Source organism: Mus pahari, chromosome 1, assembly GCF_900095145.1.
Source record: "Mus pahari chromosome 1, PAHARI_EIJ_v1.1, whole genome shotgun sequence".
NCBI classification, from domain to species: Eukaryota; Metazoa; Chordata; class Mammalia; order Rodentia; family Muridae; genus Mus; species Mus pahari.
In genome coordinates, this window is record NC_034590.1 from 164490748 (window position 1) to 164507373 (window position 16626).

A 16626-nucleotide genomic window follows, 5' to 3' on the forward strand; every position below is an offset into this window, starting at 1 on the left:
TTCTTGCCTTTATTTGTGTCTTTAGAGCTGCGTGCATTCTCAAGATAGTTTGGTATTTTTTACACTTCAATTCTTAAATTATAAAAAATAGCCTTTAGTCTAATATGCTGTATTTATTGGTGAGTCTAGTTGATCTCTTGTGGTGTATATTTAAGTACACACATACACACACACATACATATACACATGATACACACTTAAAAACATATTTGCTTATCTGTAATTTTTCTGGTACTTTTGTTAGGAATTAAGATGTATTTGAGAACTTGTCTTTTAATCCACATGTAAATTTGTCTTAGTTACTTTTCTATTCCTTTGACAAACACCAGGCAACTTACAGAAGAAAGAATGTATTATTGAGAGCTTCCTTACTGTTTCAGAGGGTGAGTCTATGACCGTCATGGTGTGGAACATGGCTCTGGAGCCGTAGCGGAGAGCTTGCATCTAATCCACAAGCACAAGGCAGAGAAAGAGAGAGCTTAGCTGAGATGGTGTGGGCTTTTGAAATCTTCAAGCCCACCCCCAGTGACACACCTAATCCTTCCCAAACAGTTCTACCAGCTGGGACCAAGCATCTGAATCTATGGGGATCGTTCTCATTCACACCACAACACAATTTAAACAACAAATAAAAAGTTTCGGGTTTTGTTTGTTTGGTGTTTTGTTTTGTTTTGTTTTGTTTTGTTTTGTTTTTAATAAAATGGAAAGAGTGCCATTTGGGAAACAGGGCTGGGTTACAAGGGTTGGACTCCCTGTCTCCTAGAAGTCAGGTACATGGCTTCATTATACCTCTCTTCTGCCCCTTGCTGTTTTCCTATGTAAAATAAGAAGCTGTATTAGGTATTCCTGGAATTCCTTCTTGCTCCAGTGCCGCGTTGACAGTTTTAGGACCTGGTGACCATCAGTGCACACATGACGTTGTTACTAACAACTTATGGTTAGCAGACATTGTAATTCATTAGTGAGAAGGTTTTCATCCTCCTCCTCCTCCTCCCCTTCCTCTTCTTCCTTCCTCCTCCCTTCTCCCTCCTCCTCCTCCTCCTCCTCTTCTTCATCTTTTCTGGCTTGTTTGTTTAGTTGTTTTTTTTCCAGACAGGGTATCTTATTTATACTGGTTACATAAGATAAATGGTGTGTAGAAATTTCAGTTCCTTTATCATCTCACACGAGAGAGCAGAATGTGTGTGTGATACCCTTTCTTCCTCAGTTATCTGTGTAGAACTCAATGTTCCTTTTCTATATCTTAAAACATTAAACCTTTTCTTCTTCCCCCCTTTTCTTGAGTTTTTCACTCTGGATTGAACTAGTCCATGTGCTAGCTAAATACCACTCCACTGAGCTGTGCCCTCAGCCCAATGTTTTAGGTTACCAATGCTGTGATACCACAGGTTCTGAAGCAATAGTTATTTTCTGATATTGTAGCGTCTTAAAGATAAAGTGGCTAACTTTCACTGTGATATTCCTGATACAAATGTTATTCTGTAAACTTACCTTGGGAGTTATTTGACTTACAACAGAAATTCCCTAATATTTTCCCCAAGTCCCCAAATCATATTTTTACAGAAGTACAAAGGAAAAAAAGTGAAGGATATAATGTGTTATCATAAATATGTACCTTGAAAATGCTAGTAATCTTGTCTGACAGTTGGGATGTGGGACCTATAATATATAATTATTTGTTAAATGCATGCTTGGTTTTACTGTAATCTTAGTCACAGCTTTTTGGCACACTTCAACTGAACTTGCTAAGATGTTACTGTTGTTAGAGAAACTTTTTGCAGTGGACCTTGAGGGCTGGAGAGATGGCTCAGCGGTTAAGAGCACTGGCTGTTCTTCCACAGGTCCCGAGTTCAATTCCTAGCACCCACATGACAGCTTACAACTGTCTGAAACTCCAGTTCCAGAAACTCCAACACTCCCACACAGGCAGACATGCAGGCAGAACACCAATGCACATAAAAAAATAAGTCAAGATCTGTCATCTTTAAAACTGCTAAATGAGCTCCTAATGCGTGCCACACCAATTTACCCCTAAGTATTTCTCAAATATGTCTTCTGATCTCTTGGCTTTACTAGAAGCCTCCTAGGCTCAGCCTTGACCTGAGCTGAGCAAGTGTGGTAACTTCCTCCCTGGTGTACTCGCAGCCATGATCCTCATGAATTTCACGTGCTGGCTTTCTTTCAATGCCTTTAATATACCATATCTCCTTCTCCAAGGCCTGTATATGCTCAGTTCCCCATTGGCTATCATCTTCCTCCCTCCTCGCCAAGTTACCTCTGTCTTCCAGCACTCTTCCTTCAGTGCTCAGGTCCTTGGAAGCCGTTCTTATTCTCTGATAGTTCCTCAGGTCTCTGGGAGGTAGGACTGCATGTTGTGTAAGCTGGCATCAGACTTGCTTTGAGGCCAGGCTGTCCTTGAACTCCTGACCCTCCTGCCATCTACCAAGTGTTGAGAGTACAGGCATCGGCCAGTGTGCTCAGCAGTAGATTAGATCTTTATATATTCCATGGAATATATATGTTTATTATAGTATAATGTTCGTTATACTTGTAGGAATAGTATCATCTAGTTGTTTCTAATATTTGTAACACATTTGTTAGGCTAAAAATCCCCTAAGGACAAGGTTCAAGTGTCTTCTGCTTCTTTCTTCTCAGTGGCTCAGCTCTCTGACACTCCTGCCTGCACCTCCCACATGGCCGCCGAGGTTATAGGTGTACCACTGTTTGCCTGACTTGCTTTAACATTATCTCTGCTGCCAACAGCGGTTTGTACATAGGAGGTGTTGCTCAAAGAATGGAGGATTGTCAGACTCGATGTTGACAGCCTTATAAGGAAACTGTGTTTTTGTGTCATGTACCGTGTGGGACTGGAGGAAACACTGTGGCTGAGAGTGCACCTCCTGCTTTGGCAAACTCTTGTGTGACATTGTGTTGTCAGGAATGTTAAGGGCTGTGCGTTTAGAAAGGTAAGCAGTATGTAGCGTATGAAGATGACTCTTCACATTTGAAACAGTAGCCCTGAACCTCGTAGCTCTCGGTGGCCTCCAAACCTTGGAGATGGCCTGCTTCTGCCTCCAGAGTGCTGGGATTAAAGGTGTGTGGCATTATACCCAGCATGTTAAAAGAAAAAAAATTTAATGTATACTTTCTACAATGCAGATGTTTTGACTGTATGTACATCTGGGTACCACATATGTGCAATGTCCACAGAGGCCAGATGAGGGTATCAGATCCTCTAGAAATGGAGCCACCATGGGGGACAGCACTTTTTTTTTTTTTTAAGAGAGTGGGGGTGGGGTAGGAAAGGAAGAGCTGAAGTGAGCACAGGCGGAAGCAGAAGCATGTTTGGGTTTTTTTTTTTTTTTTTTGTCTGTTTTTGTTTTTGTTTTTTTTAAAGAATTACTTATTTTATATATGTGAATGCACTGAAGCTGTCTGCAGACACACCAGTAGAGGGCATCAGATCCCATTACAGATGGTTGTGAGCTACCTTGTGGTTGCTGGGAATTGAACTCGGGACCTCTGGAAGAGCAGTCTGTTCTTTGAGCCATCTCTCCAGCACTTGTTTTCAGAGGATAATTATAGAGGATTTTTCTCTGTGACAGTAACTTGTGTGTTCTGTTCTTAAGAATGTTCCTGATGTTTGGAGAATTGCGTAGAGTCTTGCTTTTGGGAAATTCCTAGTTTTTAGATTTTAAAAATAGTTCCTGGGTCTTTGTGTTGTGGAAACTTACCAAGTGTTGGGACACAAATGCAGATTGTTCGAAGGTAAATCTTGGTGATGATAGGCGCTCTTCAGTACTGTCAGTAACAAACCGATCCTTTGGGATGTGTTTTGTATATCTCGCCATAAATGAGCCAGGGTTTCCATTCAGTGCAACACTGAAGCCCATGTTTGCTCTTAACTTTTGAAGACTTAAAAGATCATTTCTTGTAGGTCAGTAGACAACAACACCACCTCCCTATTTAAAGAGATAACTTTTTTTTTTATTGGCCCAAATAGTAAACATATGACAGAAAGACTACATGTTAAAAAGGTAATTCTAGGTCTTACCTGATGCAGCTCTCTGCTTGAAATCACGTGTGGCCAGGAGGCAATGTAAGTGATTTGCTTAAGACTTAGTTATGTCACAGGTAGTGATTAACGAGGGAACAGTGCCTCTCCTGGACATTGTATGCTCTTAGGTGAAAAGCCAGTACCAGGTTTAGGCTACTACTTTCCGAGTTGTTGGTCAGTGAGGTCCATGGACCTCATCATTACAGTCTGTTATTGCCTTTGCTTTGGTTACCCTCCCAAACTTGACGATTAGACCCTATTGCTGAAGATACCCTATACCTGAGACACAAGACATGGATAATTCAAGCCGATATTGACCTAAAGGCATCATCTCTGCTGGCTAGCTTTCATAGAGCTCCAAGGTAAAACAGATGCTACCAGGTGAGAAAAGTTACCAACAGTCTTTCTGAGCTGAGAACCGTGTGAGCTACAGAAATGATTGGCCTAATACAGTATGTGCACAGGTATAGTAGTGGCTCATATGTTATGGAAGTAACCAAGCACTTATTTACTGGGTTTACAGCCCATTCCACAAAATAGAGCCCACGCCTGGTACCATTAACTGTGGCTCTGGGAGAGAGCTTAGGACTGTCATTCTGCTAACTGGACATCCTATTAAACAGGCTTCTTTCAACCCTCATCAAAGATGCTTCTTTTTACAGTAGATGGTGATTAACACAGAGACCCACAACTGGATTATATACAGAGAATAAAGAGACTGGAATACTCCACTCTAAAAGGGACACCTGTATCATATCCCTGAGGTTCAGTAACCATCTCAGAAATGATGGGCAGAAAAAAATCTGTAAAAGCCAGAGGTAGTAGACATCCGCAGATAACATATCAACCTGGTGTTGGCTGTGACTGTGTGCACAAGACTTGCACAGGATCAAGCTAGCCAGAATGTCAGAGCAGATCGAGGAAGGGCTCGGAAGTCCCACTCCTGAGTTGTCCTCCCTGCTAGGGGAAGAAGTCCATTGTCCTCAGGGATTCTGTGCTGAGAGGCCACCCATACTCTAGTAGATGGTTCCACACCCAAGAACAAATAGGTAGCAGTAAATGGATTTGGTGGACATTTAAAAAAAAAAAAGGCTCATGAGGTTGTGAGGGGGAAGGGAGGGCGGTGTGGAGGTAGATTTGATCAGAGCACATTGTATGCAGGTATAAACATTGGTGCTTTTAATGACAAACTGAGTTTAAGATGTGTGTTCATCATGACAGCCTAGAAGAGGGGACTGTGATCTGAAGAAAGCTTTCTTATTAGCAATGAGGCAGCATTTCCTCCTTCCTTTTTGATACACTTCTTCATTATTTTCTTCTGGTGAGGATAGATTTCCAAATACTAATCTAATGAAAGAGATTCATTTGATAGCATGACTGACAAACTGTATTTCCAGATATGATTTTTAGCTTGTTGCAGAACTAATGTAATTGAAGCATACATTATAGAACCTCGCTCTCTTCTGTCTCTCGTTTTTTGGTTCTGTTTTATGTTTTGATTTCCTGTTGTCCTAATTTGCTTTCTGTGGCTGTGATAAAACACCGTGACGGAAAGCACCGTGGAAAGGTTTAAGTTACAGTCCGTGATCAGGGGAAGTCAAGACAGGAGACTGTAGGCAGGAACTGAGACACAGACCATGGAACACACTACTTACTGGCTTGCTCAGCTCGCTTTCTGTACAACCCAGGATGACCTACCTGCTCAAGGTTGACACTACTTAGAGTGGGCTTGACTCTTCCACATGAATCACCGATGAAGACAATTCCCCACTGACTGGCCTCCAGGCCAATCTGAGGGAGGCATTGCCTCAGTGCAGTTCCCTTTTCCCACATGAACCAAGTCTGTGTCAAGTTGACAAAAACAAACAAGGTAACCAATCAGCCAACCAATCAACCAGCCGAACCAGCCGACCAACCAGCACATCTCTAAAAATGTTGATACATTCCCCTCTCTGAATATGTATTTACACATTACACTGTATATCTATTCTCATGAAACTTACTATCTAATGAAAGAAGCAAGCGTGATAATTTATTATTTCAAAATATGATGAACTTCATAACAGGGAAAACAGAATCCAGTGAGGTCTATAACAGGGCCTGGTGATTGATCCCTGAGGGAGCGCTTCATGGTTCTGAACCTTACTCTTAGAAAGTTTTCACACAAGGCTGTGTTGTGTGCTGAGTTCGTTCCCTCTTCATCCCTGCCCACCTTCCCTTTGTTCCCCTAGACGTTCACTTCTACTCACGCCATAAATAATAATTTCATGTGTCTGTGTGTATATGTGCATATCTGTATATATAATGTATAGCAGCTACATAAGTGAGGGAAGCCATACTGGTGGTTCTGAAACTGGCTAAGTTTAATTAATGCGATACCTGCAGTTTATCTGTTTTCCTATAAGAATTCCATTTTTCTTTACGCCCCAAGAAATTCTATTGCTTAAATTTTTTTTTCATGTTTGTCTGCAGTATCTTAAGTTATTGGAGGATATTCTGCTCTGCATATGCAGTAGTTTATTAAGCCGGTGGTCTTGATGACATTCAGATAGTCTGAGGTCTCGCTCGTCATTCCAGACAGAGCTGAATTCTTCTGTACCTTTGTTATTTCATGTTTGTTACAAACATGAAGACTTAGACTTGTGTGTCAGAGGGTGCATTCAAGTGGGCACAGGCGTGTCTGTATTACCAGCAATGGGAAGGCTGAGGCAGGGGGGTTGTGAATTTTAGGCCAGCTTTGGCTACATAGTTAGACCCTAGCTCAGAAAGAAAAGGGGGGGTAGAGGCAGACTCTGTCCTATAAAAACAGCAATAATTATAATTTGCATGTAATATAGCTGTGTATTTATAGTCTGTGACATGTATCTCTTTGATTTCAGAAAATTGTATAAAGTGGATTCTCTTCCCCCTTTTCTTCCTCCTCTTCCTCCTTCCCTCCCCCTTCCTCCCCCTCCTCCTCTCCTTCCTCTTCCTCTTCTTCCTCCTTCCCCTCCCCCTTCCTCCTCTTCCTCCTCCTTCCCCCCCCCCCCCCCCCTTTCTCTTCAAGAAATTGGACTTGTAGTTCAGGCATTCCTAGGTAGAACTAGAGGATGAATTAAAGACCTAAGACTTGTTTCTCTAGGATAAGCAAAGACTTTTTAGTAATAATTTACCTGAAAATTAAAGACTGAACAGCCCAAACTTAGATTCTGTATGGTGTCAGTGTTCTGCCTTTCTGTCAGACACCTGGGTCACATGGTCCATGGCTGACGTCATGGTACTGCCCACCAGTGCTGTTTTAACCCTTTGTAGTTTATTTTCTTTTTCATTAGTAAAGCCGCTGTCTAGTCTTCAGTGAGTCAAAATTTGATAAAGCTGCGGCTTGTCTCTTATTGTGAGCTCAGTTTATGAACCAATCTAGTAAATCTTTGCAGACCCTCTAAGAAAAGAAATTTCAAGGTCAATGTGCAGTAAGTTTGTCTTGATATTAAGAAGAAAGTGAATTTTCAGGTGTTTGGTTTGACTCCCCACCTGTCCTGCCAACACAGAGTTAAGAGTTTCTCTGTATAGGTCAGTGTGAAATGAGCTCAGAGATAAGGGAACTTTGTAATTTTATAGTGTTTATATTTCTAGTGTAGATACTCAGTAAACACTGAATATTGTTGTGTGCACACGCAAACTCACAGAAATCAGATTTTGGTGAGATGTTGACACTTTATTAAGAAGACCGATGGAGAAACTTGGGCTTAGTTAATTGCTTTATGTGAAATAAATTTAGAAATGTTTAAAAATCTTTCTAATTTTTATTTTATTTTTAGCATGTGTACTCATTGGAGATAGGTTTGTTGTTGTTGTTGTTGTTGTTTTCTTTTTTTTTTTTTAAACTTTAAAATCTGAGGCAGAGACGAGAAGATTCTAGGGCTGGCAGGCCAGCCTGGCCAAATCCCAGTCAGTGATAGACCTTGTCTCAAATGGAAGTTGAGAAGTGATTGAGGAAGGCACCCCGTGTCAGCCTCTGGTCCTCATGTGCGCATATGCACACGCATATGCAGACAGACAGACAGACAGACTACTCTCAGTCTGAGACTCAGTTTACCAGAAGTAGCTGGGTGCATTACTTACCTCATTTCTGTGAAAAAAAAAAAAAAAACAAAAAGAAACTTGAGGGAGGAAGAATTTATTTTGGTTCACAGTTTGAGGTACAGTTTGTCACGGTGGGGAGACGTGGTCTGAGCAGTGAGTCACGTGTCTGCAGGTGGGAAGCAGAGAGAGATAAGTAGGGCGCTCAGCCTGCCTTCTGTTTGTGCTGGTGAAGACCCCACCCATGTATTGGGACCACATACACTTAGGGTGGACTGGCCTGACTCTATGATGTCTTCTAGGTGATAGGCGTGCCTGGGGATTGACACATGATAGAACCAAGTCCAAGTTGGTTCTAGATTCTGTCACTTGACAACGAATAGAAGTCACACCGAGTGACGTGTTCTCTTTAATCTTTCATTAAAACATTTACCTACTGTACCAGTGATGGCTCACATTGTGGCCATGTTCATAAGCATAAGACCTAGGTGTTAGTGTGAGTGTAAGAAGACAGAGGCGCGGTCCTTGAAGATGAAGGTCTCTTCCCTGCTCACTCACGCTCACATATGAATGGTCCTGGCCCGTTATTCAAAGTCACTGCAAAAGCTGGAGGCAGTCGGCATGCCCACCAGCCAATCAGTGGGCTAAGGCAGGGATGATCATACAGTGTGGCTGTAATTACTGTCTTGGTTGTGGGTTTTGATATTATGGAAAAATGTATAAGAAAAGTTCTCAAAATTCAAAATTTATCATCTGCCATGTCTTTTACTTTTCCCTCAAAATATTAGATATATGTTTGGTGGAAACATAGACAGAAAATACCCTTTAAAAAAGTAAAACCTGGGTGTGGTACATAAAGAAATAATAAAGAATAATAATATATAATAAGTATACTTGAAAGTTTTGCTCCAGTGATTCCCATAGTTTTCCTTGTCAACTCTTTTTGGATATAGACTTCAGAGAACCCCCTCACTCCACTTTTATTTATTTATTTGTGTGTGTGTGTGTGTGTGTGTGTGTGTGTGTGTATAGTTGTGTATACACACATATATATACATAAATATATGTAATTTATATATTCTATTTCATATATATGTTATGGCTTACACTTTATGTTTCAGGTTAGAAAAATACTTCTCTAGTTTCATAGCTTATGTTCACTTCATTGTGTGAGAGCAACATTCATTAGGTCCATGAAAGGTTAGAAAGCAAATGAAAGGAAAACATAAGTAGTTGAAGATTGGCTTATTAGTTAACCAGGATATGTCTTCCCCAGTCCGGTAACAGGCTTCTGTTTTCCTTTCTTGGCAGTGATACTTCTGAGTCTAATGTGACCATTTTATACAAGTTTGACTCTCCTGTCTGTTCTTTAAGTACGCCCTAAACATACGTGGTGGTCAGAAAACACGGGGGTCTGTGTGAGAAAGCGGTGCCCATTCAAACATGGGATACATAGAATGTCTCTCTGAAAGAGTTGTTGCTGATGAAGATTACCCATGATTCAGTGCTAATCGAAAGAAACGTTTTTTCTGTCCTTGGAAGTTAATTAAGCAGAGAAGAGGTGTGTGAAAGGGAAGAGTTTTCCTCATGGGTGTTTGCTCGCAGAGCTGCATTCTGTTAGGAGAGTGTTGGTGTGCACTGGCTTCATCTACTCATTTATTCTTAGCATCACTTGAACCACTGTATCTCTGTGTACACATTCAGACATCTTTCTCTGCCTCATGTGCTGAACCTTGCACCTTCTGCACAGTTGGCTAAATGACCAAATGGCTTTAATCACTTGTCTTTCAGTTTCTCTTTTCCTTGTTACGATTATTTGTCTCTTTCCGGGTGAATTTCACAGGTTACTGAACACCCGTCAGATTGTCTAATGTAGTATATTTAACAGTGTTTAAAGTAGTATGTTTTTCCTTTTTTTTTTTTTTTAATGTAATTTTGGAGTTGGAGAGATGGTTCAGAGTGCTGCAGAACTCCGCGGTTTGAGTTCCAGCAGCCAGGTGACAGCAGGTGGTGGCTTGCAGGTCTCCGAAATTTCAGTTCCTGGGGATCCAATGCCCGTTTCCAGACTCCGAAGACACTGGGCACACAGGTGGTATCCAGACATATATGCAGGCAAAACATCCATGTACATAAAATTAAAAAAAAAAAAATCAAAACCCAAAAATGTGGACAGGGCAGTACAGCCTGTAATTCTAGTATTCGGGAGACTGGTCAGGCCTTTCAGGTCAGGCTGGGCTACACAGTGAGACCATGCCTCAAAACAATTAGGACCTCAGATTTCCTGACTACTGTGTGCCGGGTGTTTTTGCATTTTTCCCCCCTCAAGTTCTCACTATAACCTAGCAAGGCATGATGATATTTGAGTTTTACGAATTAGGAAACCATGAACCAGGTTAAGTAATCTGTCCCAAAGCTACACAGCTGGCAGTTAGTACTAAGCACAGGCTTTTGCTATGTGACACTGTTGTCTGTGTGACTTCTATGCGTCACCACACCTTGCCATTGCTTGGGACTTAACAGCTCTGCCTGCTTACCTATTCCTTCTCGTTGGAATAACCTTTGGTCGGCTCCAGACCTTACTGAAACCAAGCATGCCTATCATTTAAACTCCAAATCAAAGCTACCTCTGCCCCAGATGTTCTCAGTAGCTCCATGTGGAAGTAAATCCCATGATTGTTGCACTCCTGAGACAGTTGGATTTTTCTATATGAACTTATTTTACCTCTCATCATAATGACTCCTATACGCGTGTGAGAGTTTGCCAGCCAGCTGCTCTTTCATTCCTTGTTGTCTAAGTCAGTGTTGAACACCGAGAACGTTCAGTATGTGCTGACTTCATCATCTATGGAAAAGCTAAGCAAAGTAGGAGTAAACACTGGAAGAGCAAGGACTGTGGGAATCATTAGTGTGTTTGCGAAAGGACTGGGGGGGGGGGAATCATTGGTGTGCTTGTGACCGTTGTGTTTCTTGTTACTTGGGAATCTTGTTAAAACCTGTGGTGGCATAACTAGATGTGTGTCAATGTGTCTCCTACTCAGTGAAAAGGTTTAGAGTCTTAGCCTTTTTTTTTTCTCCTTTTTTTAATAAGACAAATAATAAGTGTGTTCAGGAGAGGCAGAAGGGACCTGCTGTTTTAATTTTGCTCACAGTGGTGGGCCCGATTATGCTCTTTTGGTCCTAGCTTTTTGTAATAGGTTCAGGATAATGTTGGAATTCCACTGTTGGTGATTGTTGAACGTATTACCCTTTGCACTTCTGGTGATCGTGGGATTGCCAGATAGTTTAGGTTTGTGGTGGACTAGCATCTGTTTTTCTATAAGCACATCATTGCTGTTGATCAGGTACTATGGCCTTTCTTAGAGAGAGAGCACCTCTTACCTGCTGTCCATTTTAGAGAAAGGCAACTAAACCCAAACTTGCTCACCAGGAGGGCACAGGAAATCTCCCTGTTAATTTTGAAGGATTTCTTTAATCCCTGGGGGCCGCTGAGATGGCTTTTGCTGTGTAAACCTGGCGGCGTGAGTTCGGTCCCCGGAACACACGTAAAGGTGGACAGAGAATTCCCCACAGAGTAGCTCTCTCACCTCCATGTGCACCGTGGCGTGTGTGCTCACAGGGAGACACATGTGTGACTACTAATAGGGAATAAGTAACTAAATATGCCATTGGCCTTGTAAACTTCTCTGCTTGAGCGTCTCACGTAAACGAAAACAATCCACACGTTTAATAAACAGACTGGTGGAAGCTTCGTTGTCATTTATTGCACATTAAGCTCTGAGTTGCTAGGCTACCGATTGCATGCTTTTACAGTTCCCTCTGCCTGAATTGCACATACATTTGCTGCTTATTTGGCTGAAGTCTTGAGACATCATAAGACTTTTTCCTTTTTTTGAGGGAGAAGTGCTTAAGATAACTCTTTAAAATGAGTGTCTGTCTTTTTATCCTGTGGAACTTTATGAAATTGCCAATAAGCAAAAGGCAGGCACACAGACAGACAGACACTCAGCCCTCTGGCTGTTGAATTCAAGACAGTAGGTAAATTCCCACGAATTACGAGGCTCATAAAAATACTTACTTGTTAAGGGTTGTGAATCTTACATTAAATGTCCATGGATTGGGAGATAAAATTACAGCAATCAGTAACACAATATTCTGAACGCATTCGGCATTGACAAAGATATGTAAAATGATATATGGGTGGTTGTAGTTCATCTGGAGAGTGCTTGCTGAGCATGCATGATATTGTGGGTTCAGTCTCTGGAGCACATAAAATCAGATGCAATGGTACATGCCTGTAGTCCCAGCACTTGGGAAGTAGGGGCAGGAGAACCAAAAGTTTAAGGTCATTCTCAGCTACACAGTGAGTTTGAGGGTTCCTGGACTCTATAAACACATGGGTGTGCACATGCTATAAGATGATCAAAGTCTTAGTTCTAATATTAAAAACTTAAATTGTCCTTTATCATATTCATGTTTTAAAATTCTGTATTATTACATAAGGGAACTAATGTAACAATTCTGGTACTTGCCAAATAGCTCATTGTATTTTGCTGTTTAGTATAAATTTGTTAACCATTATAACAGTGATCTGCAGCAAGTATAACTTTGCTCAGATGAAAGGTTGTAGAAGCCTGTATGTTGTATTATTAAATTCACTTGTTGTAATATATTACTGATACAGCTAATATGCCTTTCTGTAACTTTATCAACAAGTTTGGCTAATGCCTTTTCTTCTTCTTCTTTTAGGTCTACACACAATGAGTTGGAAAAGAACCGGTGAGTCTGTAACGAAATGTAGCTTTAATTTGTTTGAAAGCAAACTTACCATTCTGCGTGAGAAGTTAAAGTGATTGGGAGTGAATATGTAGTTGTTATTTGTAAGACTATAGATAGCTTATCATGATTGTGATATACATTGTATTTTCTGGGGAAAAAAGATTTAAGAAGTAAACATGTGGCCAGGCAGTGATGGTGCATGCCTTTAATCCCAGCACTTGGGAGGCAGAGGCAGGCAGATTTCTGAGTTCGAGGACAGCCAGGGCTACACAGAGAAACGCTGCCTGGGGGGGGGGGTAGCGGGGGGGCGGAGAAGAAGAAGTAAACATGTTACTGAGTTCATTTGATTTGAGTTTATGGAATGGCTTTCTTTCTGTCTTTAAGAATGGGGTTTTAACTGTGATAGGCTCATGGCTTAAAAACATGGATTTACTAAAAGGTTAGGTTTCTGGATTAGGTAATAAATGTCAGAAACTTGAGTGCAATGGATCTTTGCAGTTTGCCTATTCGTTCGTTCGTTCGTTCATTCATTCAGCAAGTGCTTATCAATTGTGAGCTGTAATGTCTCACTGCCAGATATACTGAGTAGTTTGCATAGAAAATATAAGAATGTTGAGTTTAAGGTCGTGTTTGTCCTTAAGGACCTTGAGTTTTCTGGGTGAGAAAGTGTCAGGTACGGTGATGGAGAAGCAGAGGGTACTAATGGGAAGATTGTTTTGGAAGGCTGTAATTCTCCTTTGAAGAGAGTCTTGGAAGACTGTAGAGGACAGTGAGTGAGGACTGTTTCCTTAAAAAACTGCAGGAGTTTCAGTATGATATCAGAGATTAAGTTCAAGACCAACCTGGCCTATTGCAAAGCAAGATCCTGTCTCAAAAACAAAAGGAGGCTGGAGAGGCAGCTCAGCCGTCAACAGCGCCTGCTGCTCTTTCATAGAGCCCAGGTTCAGTTCCCAGCATCCACGTAGTAGCTCACGTCGCCCATCACTAGTTTCAGGGGACCTGAGCCTTCCTCTGACCTCCCTGAGAACGAGGTAGACGCATGGTACTTATGCATCCATGCAGACAGAACACTCAAACACTAAGATAAAACCAACAAAATAGCGAGAAAACGAGAATATATCTTGTTGGGGGGCACATGGGTTAAATACCGATAAACATGTGGCTCTTGGTAGGCCTCCATTAGAAACCTGACCCCTCCAAAAAAAAAAAAAAAAGGCTTTTAACACAAGTAAAGAGGCTGTGTAGTACTATGGGTAAGAACTTTTAAAGTCTCCAAAAATGTTATTTATTAGTGCGTCTTATCTCCGACTTAATCACAGCATAAATATATGAAGGTGGTGTTTAGCCCTCCTGTGTTACTTTGCTGCACCCTGTGGGTTATTTAATCTAGTGTCCCTCTGTGACGGAGGTACAGCACTGCAAAAGTCATATGCTAGGACCCCCCTTAAGGCGGGGTCCAGTCATCTGCTGACGGCCTTGTAGAAGCTATCAGTCTTCTCAGGCTATTTCTCCTCCTCCTCTTCTGTGTCGTTTGTCTGTTTGGTTTACTCTCTTCCTGTCTTCCCTGAGGTTATCACTGGAAAGGGAAACAGGAACCTTCCCAAGACACTTTCTTCAAAAGGACTTCTGTCAGTAGCAGTAAAATTCTACTTTAGCAGCATGTATAAGAGAGCCAGTGGGTAGAGAGAAGTCAGATTCAGTGACCCGTGCCCTCCCTCTGGAAAGTTTCCAGCTTGTGGGCTAGCAAGACACAGGGGGGATTTATTCCAGAGAGGGATGTTGAACAGGAAGGCAGCACAGGAGAGTCTAAAAGCTTATCCGAGATGGTTACTGCAGCAGCCGTCAGTAGTTGTTATTTCCAAGGCAAGTTCTTATCTACATTGTGGTCAACCAGGATTCTGCAACTTTTAAGGTAAGTAGAATTCTGGCTTTGGCTCCCATCATCTCTAGAACCTGACCTCAAGTGAGGAAAGCTATTCGGTACCAAAGTGGCAGTTCAGTTTGTCTTTGTCCTGACAAGGCATTCTTGGAGTCATTTGTATTCTTGAAATTTTGCCACCGTGTGTGTGTGTGTGTGTGTGTGTGTGTGTGTGTGTGTGAGAGAGAGAGAGAGAGAGACAGACAGACAGACAGACAGACAGACAGACAGACGTTTTATATTCTTGTCAGAAGGAATGTTTTCTCTTTAGTTCAGTCTAAAATCTTTATATAAAGCTCTTTGAGTTGGGTTTTCACTGATGCAAATGCAGTAAGAGTCACAATACTCGGTGTACAATGTTAGTGAAGAGTAGGGAAATTCCAGATAGTTCTCTTAAAGCCCTAAGATTGCTGAAGGCCTGGGTTCTGGCCTTGAAGAGACAATAGCTAACAAATGTTGAGGTTCGTACTCCCAGATCTCAGAGCCTGACAGTGGAGATGGGGCCAGGGACGACGGGGCCAGGGACACCTCTACATAGGACTTTGTCCAGATTTCCATTGCTCAGACGCCTGCAGCTCACTCACTGAGGGCCTTTGAGTAGTTTCCAACACGTCTTTGGAGGTCTCAGGAGCTGGGTTCCCCCTGGCTGTGTTAGGTGTCCAGCGGGTGTGAGCTGGTGACGAGCACGTGTCACTTGGGTACTGTGCTTGTGTGTGTCACCTCCACAGAGGCCCTGGCAGGGGAAGTAGGGCATACTGGAAGGCTCTGCGTTCCTCAGGAACCTGTGTGAATCACCTCATGGTAAACTTAATGAGTTTTGGAACTCTAGGTGTTAGGATTCACCTTGTCCTTGGCTTATGAGTTCAGTCCTTTGGCAGAGAAGAAACTATTCAGTACAGGTTTAGGGCCATGTCGTTGGTTTTCCACTCTCTTAATTCAAATTACTGCTGATGTCTTCAACAGAGTCAACAACTTAAATGACTTTAATGGTCAAGAACTTGGTGCTGACTACAGGGAGGCCGTTCCACTGGAACACAAGGCTGACCCTTAGTACAGCTTTGGCGAAGCTCAGATGGCCAAATGAGGACACTGGACTGGGAATGCTTTGCTAGGCAGAGGGAGAATGGCTGTGGTGAAAGGGAATTACATCCCGCGACCCTGTCCATCACAAATACCATGGTTATGTTTATTATCAGTCTTTTTCTTCAGTGATGATTAATCAGTACTTGGCCCTGTGGTAACATAAAATGACTTGGCCTTACCCTGTATTCTTAAGCTTAAAGTTATCATGGTTTGGTATCTGTAGGCCTCTCTTAGTGGTGGTGTTTAGTTTAGTGGCCAGCTAATGTCAGGTGTACTGGTAGTGTTTTCAAATTGAAAACAGGAGCCCATGAATGGTGAGTGATTTAGTGAGCCATTGTGAAAAGAAGACAACAGAAAAACACCAAAGCATGTGTCCTGAAATAAAGGTAAATGTTGAGTTATAAAAACTGCTTCAATCCATGTTAAAATGCTGAGCATTGTAGGAGACATTGTTGGGTCACCAAGAAGAACGTGTGATGCGTCAGCGGGAATAGGTGCACAGAAGCAGGGAGTTGGTTACGTCCATGGCCCATCGAGATCGCTCCGTGGCTAGAAGTGTTTCCCCCACACAAACCTGAAGGTATACATTCAAGCCCCGGACCCTGCTGTGGGAGGACAGAACTTTCTCTTCAGGAATTATCCTCTGACCTTCACCTGTGCACTGTGGCACATGCACCCTCTCTCTCTCTCTCTCTCTCTCTCTCTCTCTCTCTCTCTCTCTCTCTCTCTCTCT

General features: G+C 42.1%; 1 protein-coding gene across 1 annotated transcript in view; it reads left to right on the forward strand.

The window, feature by feature from the left end:
* Nucleotides 1-16626, forward strand: part of Mxi1 (MAX interactor 1, dimerization protein) — a 63110-nt gene that overhangs the window by 21686 nt on the left and 24798 nt on the right. The window contains exon 3 of the mRNA XM_021217914.2: nt 12863-12892. Within this exon, the coding sequence (XP_021073573.1) occupies nt 12863-12892 (30 nt within the window). The remainder of the gene's footprint in view (nt 1-12862; nt 12893-16626) is intronic.